This window comes from Oryzias melastigma, linkage group LG7 (genome assembly GCF_002922805.2).
Source record: "Oryzias melastigma strain HK-1 linkage group LG7, ASM292280v2, whole genome shotgun sequence".
NCBI lineage: Eukaryota > Metazoa > Chordata > Actinopteri > Beloniformes > Adrianichthyidae > Oryzias > Oryzias melastigma.
Genome location: NC_050518.1, coordinates 65,510 through 83,247, shown reverse-complemented (window position 1 = coordinate 83,247; position 17,738 = coordinate 65,510). Strand labels below are relative to the sequence as shown.

At 41.8% G+C, this 17,738-nt stretch overlaps 1 protein-coding gene across 2 annotated transcripts in view; it reads left to right on the top strand.

Moving 5' to 3' along the window:
• Positions 1–17,738, top strand: part of atp2b3b (ATPase plasma membrane Ca2+ transporting 3b) — a gene marked incomplete at its 3' end in the record, with an annotated part of 62,646 nt that extends 44,908 nt beyond the window's left edge. For both annotated transcript variants that reach the window (XM_024292832.2, XM_024292833.2), the window contains 6 exon segments: positions 673–886; positions 1,479–1,690; positions 8,278–8,385; positions 8,517–8,699; positions 9,420–9,579; positions 17,555–17,738. In XM_024292832.2, the coding sequence (XP_024148600.1) occupies positions 673–886; positions 1,479–1,690; positions 8,278–8,385; positions 8,517–8,699; positions 9,420–9,579; positions 17,555–17,580 (903 nt within the window).

The following is a 17,738-nucleotide window of genomic DNA, read 5'->3' as shown; positions in this document are numbered from 1 at the left end:
TTGTACACCTGAAAGCAGGGACAGAAGTGTTAAAAGTAACACTGAAATGGTTGTAGTCCTTTTTTTACTGAGACATTGAGCATCACATTTCCATCTTTGCAATATTGAACCTTGAAGTTAGTAAAGGGCTGATATGATATAACATTTGGGAGTATTGCAGAGGTTTTTAATGGTTTTTAAACCATCTTCACTAGCCAGAAAGTGCAAGAAATGTGAAAAGGTGTTGATATTTCAAGGCCAGTTGATATTAATAGGGAAAAAAGACACGAATTTGTCAGGAATGCCACGTCACACCAGAAAGATCTTTTACCAAATGTCTTAGAGTCTCTTACCAGCTGATTGTGTCTCTAAGAAAAATGACTTTCTTAATTTCATGGCTCAAACTAAATGTGACACTAGTCTTGGTAGTGAGATAATGTCCAAAGAAGCTTGACCCCAGGAGGGTTTTGAGAGCGAACACTTTCTTAAAATGGTTCAAACAGAAAACATGTAGAACAATCTAAAGTAAAAGTGAAATGTAAAGATTGTGGAGACAATCATCTGTGATTTTATTTAGACTCTGATTAGCAGCAGACTGTCCAAAGTCAAACCAAGATGTTATGCAGCCTAGGTTTGCAGAATGCTCTGATAGAAACTCAACCACTGACTTCCAGCATACCTCCACCTTTTCAGGACTCCCCATTAAAGGCGGTCCAAATGCTTTGGGTGAATCTTATTATGGACACATTTGCTTCTCTGGCACTGGCCACCGAACCCCCCACCGAAGCCCTCCTGCTGCGCAAACCATACGGCCGAAACAACCCACTCATCTCACTGACCATGATGAAGAACATCCTGGGCCACGGAGTCTACCAGCTGATTATCATTTTCACCCTCCTGTTTATAGGTGCGTAAACACAGACGGCAAGGATGAAGCACAGATTCTGGTTCTGCAGCTGTGGGTGTTTGCTACACGCACAAATAATTCTTCATCTGTCACTTGAAAACTGCAATTTACCATATAAGAGTTCTTACAAGGACACTCTTGAAGCAGGGATTGTCAGGTCGATTTTATATTTAAAAAGAGCAAAGAAAGCTTCACTGAAGACGCACACAGACTCACAGCGAGCCCGGCAGTGCTCTGACTCACTGCATGTTGACTGTTGGTAATTATTTGTGTGTGGATATGTGCATGTCCTGATTTTAGTACACATTTGAAGGCAGCACGGAGGGCCTCGTTTGCTCATGTGCATTTCATCAGGCACACAACAAGCCTGGACGTCTGAGGGACGTCGTGATTCAGCTGAGACACAAATGCATGAGATTTGTTTTATCCGTTGAGTTAAGTAGGACACTCAAAAATTGTTTAAAATTTTGTAAAGTCTGGAGCAAGTTTTACCATAGATCATAAATGGATCTGACAATAGCAAAGCCTGCTTAGCTACGTCACTGTTCACCCTTTTTCATGCTAATTTGTTCCTGTGTTTCTTCCTCTCCAGGCGAGCGCATGTTCAACATCGACAGTGGTCGCAACGCTCCGCTCCACTCACCCCCCTCGGAACACTACACTATAATATTCAACACCTTTGTCCTCATGCAACTTTTCAATGAGATTAATGCCCGCAAGATTCACGGAGAGAGAAACGTCTTTGATGGCATATTTTCGAATCCCATCTTCTGCTCCATCGTCCTGGGAACCTTTGCCGTGCAGGTCAGTCTAAACTTCCTTCAGCAAGAACAAGAGCTGAGTTCGAGTTTACGTATTGTTTGAAATGCTGTGCTTATTTGCTAGTTGAGGCTCACCTGCACTGTTGTCATCTGAAGTACAGTGAATGCAGTGAAGAACTGTATACAGCAAACAAAGACGTGGAGAGATGAATGACATTTTTCAAAGCTCTTTAGAGCTTCTCTGGGGAGAAACAAGAGAAGGGAGAGCTCGAGGGGGCGGCAGTTATTTGGAGTATTGCGACAAAGAGATAGTTCAGACGAATGTGGGAAAGAAGGATTTAGAGAGCTCAAGGCTGGAGGCAAAGTTGGAGAGGGGAAGGAGAATGGCATCTCTCATGTGCTGAGAGACAACATGTAACTGTACATGAGCTGCTGTGTCACGCCAACAGTTGACTTTATGGGGGTGTGAGCTGGTGTCAGTAGTGCTGCAGGTGATCTCTGTGTAAAAGCCTCCTAATGTGCTAAGTTGACTTACAAGGAAAGTTCTTGAGCAAACTCTTGAATTCATCACAGGAGCAGAATATGTTCTGGACTGCAAGAATCAAACTGTCTTTGCATTTTTTTTACTGTGTGTTTGAGCAAACAAACACCAAAACTCACTAAATGTTGCGCATAACTGTACCCGGTGAAAATAAGTTTAGAGTAAAGTGAACGATCCCCCCAAAAATAATGACTTCTCAGTGGTTGAGTCTGTCAAAAAATGTATGGGGCCAAAATTCCTTTTGGGGCTCAAAAAAAAATTATTCCAATTACCGAACCAAAACACAGGTTTTGAAAACATCCAAGGGAAAAAATATATTTATTATGGGACGGACACAGGACCTAAGCTTGGCTATGTTGTGGAAAAGTGTGAAATTTGGCCATTATCACATTTTCCCACAATATGAGAAGCGAAGGTTTGTTTAAGTGATCGTCACATAATTTCACACACTAAAATTCTACAAATGTAAACTAATCTTAGATTGAAATCCCTTGATTGAAATCATGAAACCTCCAGCATCATTTACTACTTAGATTTTGAACGTTAGCATGGTAAGTTTGCAAAAGGACTATTCCTTTTATTGCTCACAAATTGCATTGTGAAAATGTAATACATGAATTGTTGGCTAAAGCTAAATGAAATAATATGACATATGATAGAAACACATTAGCGATGTGGGCATGGTTAACTAAAGAACCTCTGTTGTCAAGGAAATCTAAATATGTACTTTTATCAATCCTTCTAAAAATTACATAGACCTGTTTGTCATCCCTGGGTGACCAAAATATTAAATGGTTGCTATGGAGATAAAACCAACAGAAAAGTATATTTTTTTCATGAATTTGTCACATCAAACACTCTCCGCTTCCATCTGGCAGAGGTAGAGGGGGAGAGTGAGAGGCATGTAGCAGCTGATGGGGGGCTCAAAAAGGGCCACACAATCCCCCATTCATGGCTTTAATTACGCTTCAGTTACGTTTGACATTTAGAAGTGTTTTATTTAAACTTAAAACCATTAAAATCGTTGGTTCATTTGAAGGATTTTTTATATCATGCTTAACTGATCATGTCTATTGAAGATGACGAGTAGAAAAGCAGTTTGTCATAAAAACACCTGTTCAGGTATGGTAGTTTTCAGGAGAAGTGTCAGTAGAGTTTCTACCTGGTCTGTTTAACAGATCTTAGAGGGTAGGAGGATGCTTCAGGAAGAACTGTTCTGGTTCCATTTTAGGAAGAAGGAAAATGCGCCGAGTTGTGGAAGCTGCAGTTGGGGATTTTAAGATGAGTCACACAATGGAGTTATTGGAAAGAGTAGTAGAAGCTAGGCTGATGTCAGAAGTGAACATTTGTGAGTAACTCTGTGGTTTCGTACAGAGAAAAGAACCACAGATGGAATGTTTGCTTTGAGGAGGTTTCAGTAAAAGAACAGTGAAGGTCAAAAGGAGCTTTGCAGATCTAGAGGGAGTCTATGACAGGATATAGAGGGTGTGTATCAATCAGCTCTTTGGTCATGGTGAAAAGGTTACAATCTGACTGTTACAGACCTCTCCTATCTTTTTAAGTGAAACAACTGACAGAATTGCTGACTGCCACATTTTTACCTGGTTAAATAAATAAATAAAATAGCAAGAAGTGTTATCATTAACCACGCCCACATTTGATGCTAGGAGACAGGCTTTAGCTGGGTTTGGTTCCCTCAAAAGCATGATTGCGTGTCTCACTATCGGGAACAACCCTGGCGTGACCTCTTCCCAAGCTTGTATTCCGCTCTGCCAGCCAGCATTGACTGGAAAATGAGTCTGTCACGGTAAAGGAGAGCAGAGTGGTCTTTCCCCTGCATAAATAGGAATGACTCTGCACAGACATCTCACAAAAAAAGCTCACCTTTTCCTTTTGAGGAGGATGGTTTATCAGGACACAAACTCGTGCTATTCAAAGAACCAGAGTTATGTAAGTAACCTGAACTTGTCTTTCATAGCATTTGCTTTGTGTCACTATAGGAATTGACTGACTCCTGTCTTGTTCAGCAGACCAAACATGAGAAGATACCTTAACTGTAAAAACGGTTCATTATATGCAGTCCAGTGTGACATATGTGAGGGCTGAATGAGCCAGTGAAGTAGCTGTGACATCGAGCAAACAAATGTGGGACAACAGGTCCAGCTTGCTGCAGTGCAAATCCCTGAACAGAGATAGCAAGGCCCTAGTGGAGTGGGCATGCATGCCATCTGGTGGCTATTCCCCCCTTTAGCTGTCGGAAATTTCTGTTTTGATACGGCTTTTCCAAGATGGTGCTTAACACAAAAAATCAAAAGCTTGTTATTTATTTTGTTTTGAACTCTATTGAAATAAGTGCACGAGTACGTACAGTACGACACATTTGCAACTATCTGTGTCTCAACAGATAAAAGTGGACAAGTATAATTGGATAACCGTCTTATTCCAAGGCAGTCTGTTCAAGCCGTGTGCACCTATAATGCATCAATTTCTCCCACGTTTTTAGCTTAGGCAAGTCCCAGCAAAAGTACAACCTTAAAGTTTCTCCGGACCCCAACCCACATGATTGAGGGGGAATACTATATGTAAAGAATCTATTATTCTTTGAAACATTGCAGGGAGCGAAGAAGATTAAAGACGAAAACTTTTGGTTTGGATCTTGACCTTTCCGCCAATCAATGGATTACATTGTGTGACGACAGAAGCTCTGCCCTCACGGGTCCATTCCATTTTTCTATGGACCTACGACCAATGGGGCACCAGAAATGGTACCAGTGGGTCTTGCTTAACATTTCCATTTTGCAATGGAAACACTCAAAAGTCCAGTCTGTCCCAGTCCAGTCCGATCTTGACTGCTCAGTGGGAACAAGTTTCCCCTCCAGGCTCCTTTCATAGACGGAACCTCCAATTGAAACATTGTGGTAGGCCGAAATTGCTGCCAAATACGTCTTGATGATAGAAAAAAAACATTTTCTTCTTTCAAAAAGATCTAAAAAAATGCCAAAATGGCAAAAACTAGGCATTGAGGGAGCATTGCTTCTCTCTCATGGCACCATTTCTCAAAAAGTGGCATCTGCAATCATAGAGGGAATTCAATGTTGGGGCCCGTTGGGTTCGTCTCAATAAAATTCAGAGGAAGTTCTACAGACTGTGCGTTAAAGCATTTACAAGACCGGGGTCAAAGCTCTGCCAGCAAAAGCGGGGTATTTTCTTCCAACCAGTGTTTAGGTGGTCAGAGGAGTGCAACAAGGATCATTCATAGACCTTCTCAACAATCTCTGGCTGGTGTTGGAGAATAAAAGACCCTTTGTCGGTCACATTCGTCCTTATGGGTGGATAAGAGCTGTCTGTAGGCTAAAAATAGATAAACCCTCTTCTTCTTTTATGTCCAGTCCAACAAAAAATGATACAAACATAATCTATAAATAAAGTTTGGCATAAATTACAAATGGGGTTTATACAAATATACACCTTTTGTGTCAGAAGATTAATAACTCCTTGTTGTAACAGTAAAATCTGTCCAACACTAGAGGGTCTCAGCTCTTATCTGTTTGCTCAGCTGTTGGACAGGACAAGTTAAAAAATAGATAAATGGATTTCTTTTTACTGAAAAACCACTTGAAATAACACTTAACACACAGGTGTACGTAAGGGTGAATTAGGTGAGACGTAGCCACTTTGCACAGATTCTTATTTTTTTCATTCCCCAAAACGTATGTACTGTGCAGGGGGTTTGTGTGAGAAAGTGTCTGCTCCTTGTGGTGCAGTCTGGCTTAAAAATGAGGAATGAGCTTAATTTTTGTGGGCATCCTATGGGGACTTAGGCATGACCTTTACACCCTGTGTTTGCAGCATTTCCAGGCAGTAAATGGTCAAAGTGTGGCGTAAGAACACCGTACAATAGCATTACCTATAAATCATAACTTACATTAACTTTAGAAATACTTCCTGTTACACTTACCACACATACCTGTACAGGTCAACCCCCTTATGGGAGTTTGAGCTTACGGCCAAAGTTGCAGTTTGGTTGCTCAGCAAGAGGAACAGAGCAGACTGCATTGCACTGCATACTGAGACATTTACAGTGCTACTGGTTGCTGCCTGTATTGATCCCAAACTACCATCTCTAGATGGAGTTTCCATTCTGCATACAGAGGGTGTCCTCTGGAGGGAAGGCCTGCTCTATTGTTTAGCACTACTGGAACATGAATGGCTCTCAGAGACAGAAAATGTCTGCTGCTCCCAGCAATCAACTTATGAGCCAGGGTGTGCAGCTGCAGGGATCTCAGTCCTTCCTGTCTGTTGGTATAAGCCACCACTGTGGTGTTGTCTGTACTAATTAATACATGATGACCCACCAGGAGGGGAAAAGTGTTTCAGAGCTGAATAAGCAGCCATTCTCTTCAGAAAATGTATATGAAGTGATTGCATGTGCTGACCTGAAGACCCTGTCCTCCCTTCAATGACCCCCCCATCTGACAGAGAGGCATCTGTTGTGTTTCACTGTCCCCATGGAGACACCTTGACACCAATGCATCTAATCTCCTCCAAGGGCGCAGTTCAGCTGTGCATTCTATTGATATTCACCCTCGCTTTGACCTGTGTGACTTCAGCATTTGCAAGGCCAACTAATGTTGCATTCCCCTCATGTGAAGGCAACCCAACTTGTTGTTCATGAAGTTAATGTTCTGTGAAGGGAGACAAAAAAGAAAACTCCTCCTGAAATCTATCCTGAAACCTAGATCCGCCACATGCATTGAAAGCAGGTGTGAGAGGTCTCCTTCCTGACGAGATGGTGTTGCAATAAGCCAGTTGTCTATACAGTGTGCAGCCTGAGCAGACCGAGAGCTGCTACTGTGAATTTCACAAATACCCTCAGGCTCAGTAAGAGGTTGAAGAGGGAAAACGAGGTATTCTAACATGAGATTTGTGTCTGTGGTGGGACGTGAATTCAAGCGTTTCTTGAGGTCAGCTAAAGTAAACCCACCTGGTTTACTAGTTGTAGACGAAGAAAACAAATCAGTGATGAATATGTCTGAAATGCAGCAAGCTGCTTGGAGCCTGGAGGTCTAATATTGCATGTTTCTCTCAATCTCGGATCCTTTTGCATTAAAAAGTAATCCACTTCAGCAATGATCACATTGGATGACAAACGTCTGCTTTTTCCAGCACTCTTCCAGGAGATAGCAACCACCTTCTTCTCCAATAGGCCTGAGATTGAATCACACCCCTCCCACAAACTGCAGTCTGCATCCTCTCTTTACTGTTCTTAAAACCCATTCAGAGTCACCTTTTGGTTTTTATTGACTGCAGGCGAGTCTGTGTAACTTGGAATAAAACCGCCCTCTAGTGGTTGTGGGTTGCGGAACATTTTGTTCTGAACCACACATGTATAAGGACTTTGGCTTGCAACTTGGCTGAAGAAGAAGGAAGAGGTCTCACTTTGCTTTGGACAATGAGAGACATGTTTCTAATTGCAGCAATTGATGTGTTTTGTTCTGCTATCTGTTCATTTGGCACAGGATGTGACAGACTTTTACAAAAAAAAAGAAAAAATAAAAACTTTGGTAAGAGATGCACTTATAGGACTTAATTTGGGGCACTGAGAAAGTCCCCCAGCTGAACCTGGTCTCTTTACCCCTCTGACACAGCGAGGAGAGTGTTTGCCTGCAGATCACGACTAAAAGTCTTGACAGAGTTTTCATCACTTGAGAAAGTTGTTGACTCTCTCGTCAGGGACTTTAGGGCTCTGTCGTTGAGGTTTTGAGGATTTCTTCTTTATGGATAAACCCAACAAACAAGGTTCAAAGTCTTTCAAACAGATTTAGAACCATAAGCATGTCTGAAAGCACAACAATCATTGCACATTGTTGTTGTGAACTCTCTTTTATTCCAAATCTAGATGACAGGCTGATAAAAAATGTCTTAACTCCACATGTTGAGTTATTTAGAAAAAAAAAACTGGCAAAGTGTGAATCAGAATAGCAAAGATTGATGGTATAATATGGATGAAACAGTTGTTTTTCTTAAACAAATGGTTTAATATTTCTGTGTGTAATCTGTACAACATCCCCCTTGTGTTCATGTTGCAGATTGTGATTGTTCAGTGGGGAGGAAAGCCCTTCAGCTGTGCTCCTCTCAACATGGAGCAGTGGCTCTGGTGTCTGTTTGTGGGAGTTGGAGAGCTCCTCTGGGGGCAGGTGAGCGTCTCTTTATCCTGATAAACCAGGCTGAGCTGATTTCTGATCTAAAATGATAAAAAAACAAACAAAAAAAAACAATCTGGTTTCGCCTAAACCTGCTAAAAACGAGGAAAAAACTGGATTTTCAGGTGATTGCCACGGTGCCAACGGAGCGGCTGCCATGTCTGAAGGAGGCGGGGCTTGGCCTGGAGCCTGGGGAGGAGGAAGGAGAGGAGCTGGCAGAGGATGAGGAGGAGATCGACTGTGCTGAAAGGGAGCTCCGCCGCGGACAGATCCTCTGGTTCAGAGGCCTGAATAGAATCCAGACCCAGGTACTGTCAGAGCGAATGTTCAGGTCCAGCACCATCTCAGCCGGAGCCTTTACATGGTCATGAACGCACAAGCAGTTTGTTTGAGGTGAACTAAAGACATGCCTAAATGAACTGCCTGGATCATGGCTTTATCATTCTAACCAAATAGACTTTTGTGGAGATTAAGAATGTTTGAAGTTTAAAGTTCTTACTCTTCAAAAGTCATCCTGTCTCATCCTGTCTGTGCTGCTCTTCTGAAATGTGCCAAACATAACGATCCAGTTTTTTCTCTTTCCGCCACAGCTAGCTTTCTATTTTTGCCTAAATCAAATGCAAAATGGCTTTTCCTGTTTGTAAGCGGCTCTTAAGACGCCCTAAGAGGAGATCAATTCTGTGAATAAATGTGTGGATCACTGCGGCGGCACTCGCGTGTTGGAGTGTTGACACGTTGTGTGCAGGCTGGTGCTTAGGCTGCAGGTGGCCTGAGTGCTTTGATTGATTGATTATCTCACCACTTCAAGTGAGAGTGGACAGGAGCTGCACAAAGAACCGGGTCAGATTCTCTGCTGAAGTGCCTGTCTTTGCAAAGTGTGGTCAGTTTTCATGAAGAGGGTTTGGTCTGAGCGTGCGCACAGCAAACACATTCTGCTGCTGGTGGTGGTCATGCATGTTTGGACATGCACGCTCAGACCAGACCGTCCTGCCCTCACTGAGTGCTGCTGTTTTGTCTCTGTCCTGCAGATGGAGGTAGTGAGCACATTCAAGCGAAGCGGTTCCTTTCAGGGAGCGGTGAGACGGCGTTCCTCAGTGCTCAGTCAGCTCCACGACGTAAACACTATCTCTACCCCCTCTCACGTAGCTCTCTCCACCGCAACAGCCAATACCAGCCCAGCTCCTGGGAGTGAGTCCTCCGAAAGCATGCACAAACATCACTCACACACACTCCTGCAGTCACAGACACTGCTGCCCTGCACGTGGACTTAAAGATCTTTACTCTCCATGGTTGTGTCCCCCTCCGGCTCGCTCGCTGCTCGTTTGTGTGCAATGTCTCTTCAGTTATTTTCTTCTTACTCCCCCTTCCGAACAGCACCCAGTCCTGACCGGCTGTGTAGTTCTGGTCTGATCCGGTCTGGTCCAAGTCCAGTGTCTGTGTCAGGCCAGAGCTCGTTTTGATGTTGAGTGTTGCTGGATGCAGGAGGCAGCTGGCTGTTCTCTCCCTGGAGGAGAAGTTTGCCTACAAGTGGCGCTAAAACCAAACGTTTGTCCTCTGATCCTCAAACGTGGACGTCCTGCGGTCCAGGAAAAGGACAGGCAGCTCCTCCTGCTCCTCCTGTTACTTTCTGTCTGTGAATGAGGTCAAGCGCGGTTACTGTGGTTGTAAAGGAGTCGTCTCCTCTCTAAAGTGTAGTGTAGCCCTGTTCCTACTACCATGTACTGCTGTATTTCACTGCTCTAGACTTCATGCTCATCAAATGGCTCCCATGCAGCTTCTGCAGTTCTCTAAACTGTAAACCTTCGAGTATAAAAGCCCCATACCTGTCTGCTGTTTTTACCAGAACACTTTCTCCCTTTTATCACTCTGACTTGTTTCTCCCTCATGTTCTCCTCTCTTCTGCGTGGTGCTGCACTGGTTGTAAACTGGTAATTGTAACAGTATTTCCAGCTCCAAGTTTGGCCTCCGACGTCTGCAAAAGTCTGGAATCTTCTCTCTTTGTCTTGTTTTTCCTGTCTTTCTCTCCAGTACAAAGCAGCTTTCCTGTTTGCAGAAACTGAATTGTGTTTTGATTGTTGTTCATACGTAGAGACGTTTTGTTTGAGGAAGTATTTAGATTTGACCGGATCTAAATACGGGCTCCTGTAGAGCATACTCGATAAGATTTCTTTACTACAATTCTCTTCCATTTTTTTATAGATTTATTTTCAGATCTATTTTTTTCTTAGTTTTTCTTTGTCCTTTATCTCATCCCTTTTGGTCATCTGTCCTCACTAGAGTAGCTTCCATCCATCATTTTTCTCTCCGTTTATTTTGTATGTCAGTTCTGCGTGTGCGTTTCTGAGAGCTTGTTAACACGCAAGTGCTTCCGTGTGTGCGTGCGTGCATGTGTGCGGTTGTGCCGTCTCTTCATTTAATCGCCTTCATCTGCATTCTCAGTTGCTTATCCTTACCTTTCTTGCTCCTGCCGTCAGTCAAAAAAAAAAAAAATCAACCCCTCCACCCCCACCCCCTGCTCCACCTCCCCTCCATCACCTGTAGGAGTAGAAACACTGGGCTGACACCTTCTTGTTGCCGTCAAGCTGCACGATCATGAGGAGATTACCCTGGCTTCATGCTTGGATTGCCTCTCTCTCCGCCCCTGGCAGATCCAGTCGTAAATGTTTTATCGTTCCTCGGAGCTGCCTCAGCGGCTGCCCGACCAAAACCAAGAGACACAGTCAGAGAGGCGGGAGAAGGGATGAGCAGTCCAAGCATGGAGCCCAAGATCAGGTTTTCCTTCCGTCAACTCATCGCTTGCTTTTTCATCCTTCGGATTTTGTTCATATTTGGGCTTTGACACGTGCAGACGAGGTTCGGACTGTTTAGGGAAAACAAATAGACTTGGGAAGAGCAAACAGAGTAAAGGGGAACCGTAAAGGAGTGATGTGATGAGTGATGTAGACTGGGTTCTTTTACTTTTGGCAGCCAGATACTCCCCAGTAGATTTTTACACTTTTCTTTTAAAAAATAAAATCTGACAGATTACCAGCTAACATTATTCCAAATTATTTTTTATAGAGTACCTTTGTGCTTAACATAGTAAAAAAAAAATAATCCACCATACATGCTCCTTAAGCAAACAAAAAGAAAAGAAACAGTCCATGAAATCCATAAAACAGCAACAGAGGAAAGCAAAGCTAAAAAATATTATTTTTAAGCTTTCTCTTAAAAACCTTCACACAAGATGAGGTGCTCACATCCTCAAGCAGGCTGTTCCACAGCCCACAATGCTGGAAGGAGGCCTCGCCATGAGACGTGTGGCTAACTACACTTATATATTGAGGAAAAACAACAGTTTCATTTGTGTTCTTTGCTGCTGTCTAGAAACAGCAAGAGTAAAAATGCAGTCAAATAAACTCCTAAGTGTTTAACTACCGATAACAAAGTGAATAAAAGCTTGACAGTCACAGCCTCTAGTTTTACATTAGAAAGTTTCCTGTCAAAGAACATTTTCTGTTTACAATCAACAGCAACATATAAAGGCCCAAAAACAAGAGATTGAAAAACTAAACTCAAATTGGAATAAACTTTTTATGTGAAGTGAGAATTATATTCAATATGAACTGTTCTGGAGGGAAAACTTGTTGCCTAAAAACATTTATGGCGATACGCTTAAAATCCCCTAAAATCCATGAAGCTCTGATCCGTTTTTACCATTTTGTCATTCTATCTGCATTGACCTTGTATGTAGGAATATCTTTAGGAAAATATATTGATGACAGATAAACACCGATCATAAACAAACATACATGGATTATCTTGTCTATTTTTAATAGAAATTGCCCAAATGTCACATCTTCGATGCTTTAATAACACTTAGAAAAGTTTGAGCTTTAATTAAATCTAATGGATGGCCCGGTCCAATGTGCTCTGGCTGACCTTTTTTGTTTTTTACTCAATAGCTGAAGTTCATTTTTCTAGTATGAAAGGGATAGCATTAATCATATTAAATAAACTGTGGTACTAAACAAAGACACCTATTTAAAGCAAAAATTGAGAAAGTCTTTGTTAGGACTTTGTATCTATATAGTTGCTCATTGGTCAGTGTAATCTCAAAAATGACATTTATGTTATCTTTGTTGTGGATTTTTTATGAATGGTGCCGTGACAGACTTGAAAAAAAAAACTTAAACCACTTTCAGTTCAAGCTACCATTTTGACTGATGGTGACACTATTTTAATGATGTGAGAGATAAGCATTGACATTATTACATTTTAAATTGTAATTAATAGTATTGTTGTTTTCATACCCGAAAAAGAAGACATTTTTGGATGTTATTAGTACAGACAAAGCTTTCCTGCCGTACTGCTGATCCATTTAGCTTGTCATGAAGACTCAGATCTCAGATGAGTCAGTAATCTTTCAACAACTCCAGGGATATTTGAAAGAAGTTTCATGCCTACATCCACTTATGTGTCTTGACATCTGTACAACCTTCTGGACCTACCATTGACTGTACATGAGAACTGGACCCCTCTGGTGTTACAAACAGGAAGTACCTGTTGGCTCCAAGAAGCCAAAATCCCACAGACTTCTATAGATAAATAGACAGCTGTTACTCCGTCATTCTATTTGTCTGAGTAACTGTTCTTAATTTTTTATCTTTTGTTATGTTTTTGTTAATCCTAATTTGATTGAATGATAGTTTTTCTGTAGTACAAGTTAATCAGATGCCTTAATTAAAGTAGGCGGTGCCTGCTGGCCTCCACGTTCAAAATGTAAGATTGTCAGGTTTTCTGTAGCCCGTTTCAAAGTGAAATAAACAAGCTCTCTCCTGATTGGTGAGATTGATAGAAACAATGACTGATTTGGACCAATCACTGCTTATTGATGTTTTCTGTCTCCAACATGGCGATGTTCCATATCATGTAAAATGGCGACTGAATTGACTTCATTTGTTGGAACCAGAAGTGAACCATTTTCTCTGGGTGACTTCACGCTCACTCGATCCAGTTCTTAGATACAGTCACCGGAATCCACAGATTAGTTCCATGGATTCAGTTTGTTTAGTCTTCAGACTGTGGATCAGTTAGATTTCCGTCTCTCATCTTGGTTTCTAAGGAAGGTGTGGCTTTATGGTTGGACCTCTCAGCAATTTGGGAAACTAGATTCATTAACATGACCTGCCTCAAAGCTTCTCCTGTTTTTATGTTGCAGTTCTTCTCATCAACTCTTGTTTTGCACACAGCAGCCTCTCAACCTCGCAGCGCCTCCTGCCTCCTTGTTCTTTAACCATCATCGTTTTTCCATCAAGCGATCCTGAAAGAGCTGACAGGGAGGGAGAGAGGGAGACAGAAAGGAGGTGCGTGGGGGAGATAAGCGTAACCCAGCTGTGCCCTGACCTCCTGACCGCTCTGGTCACACTTCGGGCGTCTTATACTCGAACGTTTACTTCTTCTTTGGAGATCAAATGAAAAAAAAAAAAAAAAAAACTGAGCAAAATGAGACAGTAACGTCCTGAAGCCTTCTCAGTCTGCATGAGGAGTTTTTCTGCTGCCTGACAGGCTCTTTGGAAAAACAGATAAGCACTGAACCTACTGCTTGACCGTCTGTCTGTACGTCAGTCTGTCTGTACACCTGTCTGTCTCAGTCTGCCACATGAGCCAGAGTCATATATAGAGACACCCCCCTGGTTTGACCAACTGCAGCAGACTCCATCCACCCGTCATAATCACAGTTTGGACTCCGGTCAGTTTTCATTTGATGTCAAACTGTCTCTATGTACGGCTCTGCCTGCCACTGCCTGTCCGTATATCTGCACTGACTTGTGTTTCTTCTGAGCTCATGCTACTTCTCCTCGGCTTGGGTTTGGGAGGGGTGCATGGACCGACTGCAGTGGCAAAAAGGAATGTTTCTCTGCACACGATACACCTGCATCACACGCGTGGCGCTCACTCTGTGTCTGTGTGTGTGTGTGGACGAGCGGGAGCGGATCTGGTTGAGCATGACGTGGCTGCCTCTCTGACACCTCTTCTGTTTTAGTGATCCAACCAATCATACTCTTTTTCTTCACGTCCAGCAGCAGCATCATTTACAGCTCCACCATCAGTGTAGTCTCTGCTCCTGTCTGTTTCACTGCTGCATGGCTGCAGTACACTCAGCACCTGTGCATGTGAGCGTGCATGGAGACGCGGGCGGACTGACAGTCCGGTTTGCATATGAACAGATTATCTTTAAAGCAACGCGGCGAGTGACGGATGTGCATGCAGATGTCCGCCTGCAGGCCGCAGAGGGCGGAGACGGCGTCGGCTGCTGCATGCTTGCTCTGTCACCATCGGGTGTTTGTGCTCCTGCAGACTTCTTCTTTCACTCTTTGGTGAAATTAACACGCTTCTTCTTCATTTGTGCCTAACAATCACCCCTCACCGGTTTGTGCATGTGGTGCGGCTGTTCCCTCATACACACTGCATTACCAACCCCAGACAAGCAGACACACAACAGCCCTGTGCATCTGGAGCTTCCGTCTCTCTTGTGAGTGTGTTGCTGGTGTCTGATTGGTGCGTGAGAACTGACAAAGATCTGTCATCAGTCAACACTTTTTTTTCCTCCATTTTTGTTGGAGACACACAGGCTCAGGAGGATGTTGGTGTTTACCTCCCACAGCCCCTCCAATGAACCTCAAGAAATAATTTTACTAAAAACACTAGTAAACATTTAGAATTTATTATCATTGAGTATCACAAAAATAGGCAAAAGCTGTGTGTGAACATTTTTCTTCACTGCTTACAAACTTCTCGATTTAAAAACAAAAAACAAAGAAAAGTTTGTTGCTGTCTTTAGATCTGCAAACAAAACACAGATTTTGAGCCATGCTTAATTTTTTTATAGTAATTTTTAAAAAAATGGATACCTAATATTTTATCAGCGTGTTAACATTTTGGCTAATTTGTCATCTATGGAGGTTTTTATAGGCTAATTTAGAGTTTAGATTCTATTTTAGCAACAGGCTAACATTTTTGACTAATTTAGTTTAGGGAGGAATTTTAGGCTACGTTGATGTTTAGCTAGTATTTAAGCAACAAGCTAGCTTTTTTGGCTAATTTGAAGTTAAGCTCATATATAACAATGAATATTTTTGCAAAACTAGAATGTATTAGGGATTTTTAAGAAATTTTATGACAACATTTTCTGAAATTTAGGTCAACTTCAATGTTCTTTCATAGTTCTTGAACAAAATTTCCAGTCTTTAGCACATTTAGCATTTCCCAACTTTTGCATTTTCAGCAAATCCCTTCAGCAATTAGAGTAATTTCAGCATCTTCAGCATCTTCAGCGACTACTTTCAGCTAAAAGCATTCACACTACCATTCTCGCAGGTCATGCAACTTTTCTAGTTAATAATAAAGGTTATTCAACATGCAAAAAATACTATTTCTCAATGGAAGAACCTCCTCCAGAATTGATGTTGCAGAGGGTTCATCCTCAGGTCAGGACCTCCAAAAGCCCAGGAGCCACCTGTCAGAACATCATACCTCTGTTGACTCCTTAAATGTTAAAGCCCCTGACAGTGTACTTTGAAAATGACATCTGAGGAAGGTTTGAACAAACCACAATACTTCCGAAAAATTGATTCATTTGTTCTGTAACACAGAAATGCGCTTGAATCCATGTTTGACAGGAACAGTTCAGCGTGGTGAAAATGTGAGGTTTGGGTTTGGTTTAAAGCGCAGTGAGTCCTTCTTGACAAACAATACTTCAAAAAAAGAAGAAAAGATTAAAAAAAGCTAAACATAATAAAAAGTTCAAGTTTAGTCGACTGAAACAGCTTAAATAAATACAGAATCACTGTGAAATGCATTTCATTTGAGTTTTTGCCCCCAAAAAATTCAATAATTACAGTGATTGAGGTGTTATGAAATATTTTTCTATATTTTTATATATAACAAGTTTAATTTATTTTACTTACAGCAGCACAAGTTCCTTTCAAAATAAGATACATCCTGTGTCATATAAGACAGACCTGCCTCAGTAGCAGATTTACAGTTTACACATTTAAGGAATTAAAATGGCAAGAATTCAAACATGAAATCTATCAATATGACTCTTTTTTATCACATTATAGATCACTTAAAAAGGAGTGGGGGGGAAGCGAACTTATATAATCCCACCTGGCTCGTCCATACCATTTCTTTTACATAAAAACTTCTAGTCAGAGATTTATATCGTACCAACTGTATAAAGCCAGTTATCTGACATGGAAAAAAGGCCTAAATAACCAAACCTGGAAAATACATTATTTATGTAAATTGTTAGCATTTTATTCAAAATCAAAAAAGCCACATTGGAGGGAAAAAGAGCCACATATGCTTCCTGAGTCTCCAGTTGGAGACTAGGTCATTGCAGTAGATCCAGATGTTCTTACCTGTAGTTCAGTAATAGCTTCTATGAGAGACTTTGAGGTGTGATGTTATCATCTGTTATATCCAGTAGAGAGAAGCAAACACCTCCAAAAGTGATATTTTTTATGGAAATAAAATATACTGCCATTTAGTTTGAAAAATGTCACAATTTCATAACACTGGAGCTCCAGTCTTTATGTTCTTTGACTTACTGTAACTTTCCAACCGTTAACACGATCAATGTAATTCCAGCAGATTCTGAAAAGCGGCAAGATTAATTAATCAAGTTTTGACTTACAAAAGTCCCTAAAAAAAGGTGAAAAGCTTAAACTGATTCACCTGCCACTTAATAATAAACACAATTATGAAGTCAGAGCTAAATAATAAGCAAATTTTAATTACTACAACTAACCAAATTATTTTCTATCAGTACTGTAAAGTTTTAATTCTCATAAGTAATTTTTTGTTCAATCAGAGCTTAGGCTGGTTTTATCAGCTTCTAAAGTGGTTTTGAGGGAAAACATTTAATTGGAAATCAACAAAAAACACTGATTTATTCCACTCTATTAATTTATAAGTGAAGTTCTACTTCAGAACTTCCAGATCTGTGGTGAATCTGCAGGAACCTGAGCCCGTGTCTGTCCACCGTCAGTGTTTCACTCTGTCTTCCGGTGGACACGAGTCTGTGTCTGGGTTTCCCTCCTCTGCTGTTTCTGCTGCTTGCCTTTGACTTTCTCCTGCTTTCTTCTTCTCTCTCCCTCGTCTTCCTCCGTCTCGGCAGATGCGAGTGGTGAAAGCGTTCCGTAGTTCCCTGTACGAAGGCCGGGAGAAGCCGGAATCCCGCAACTCCATCCACAACTTCATGGCCCACCCGGAGTTCCTCATCAACGACCTCATCCACAACATCCCGCTGATCGACGACACCGACGTGGACGACGAATCAGAGCTCAGCAGATACCAGCACC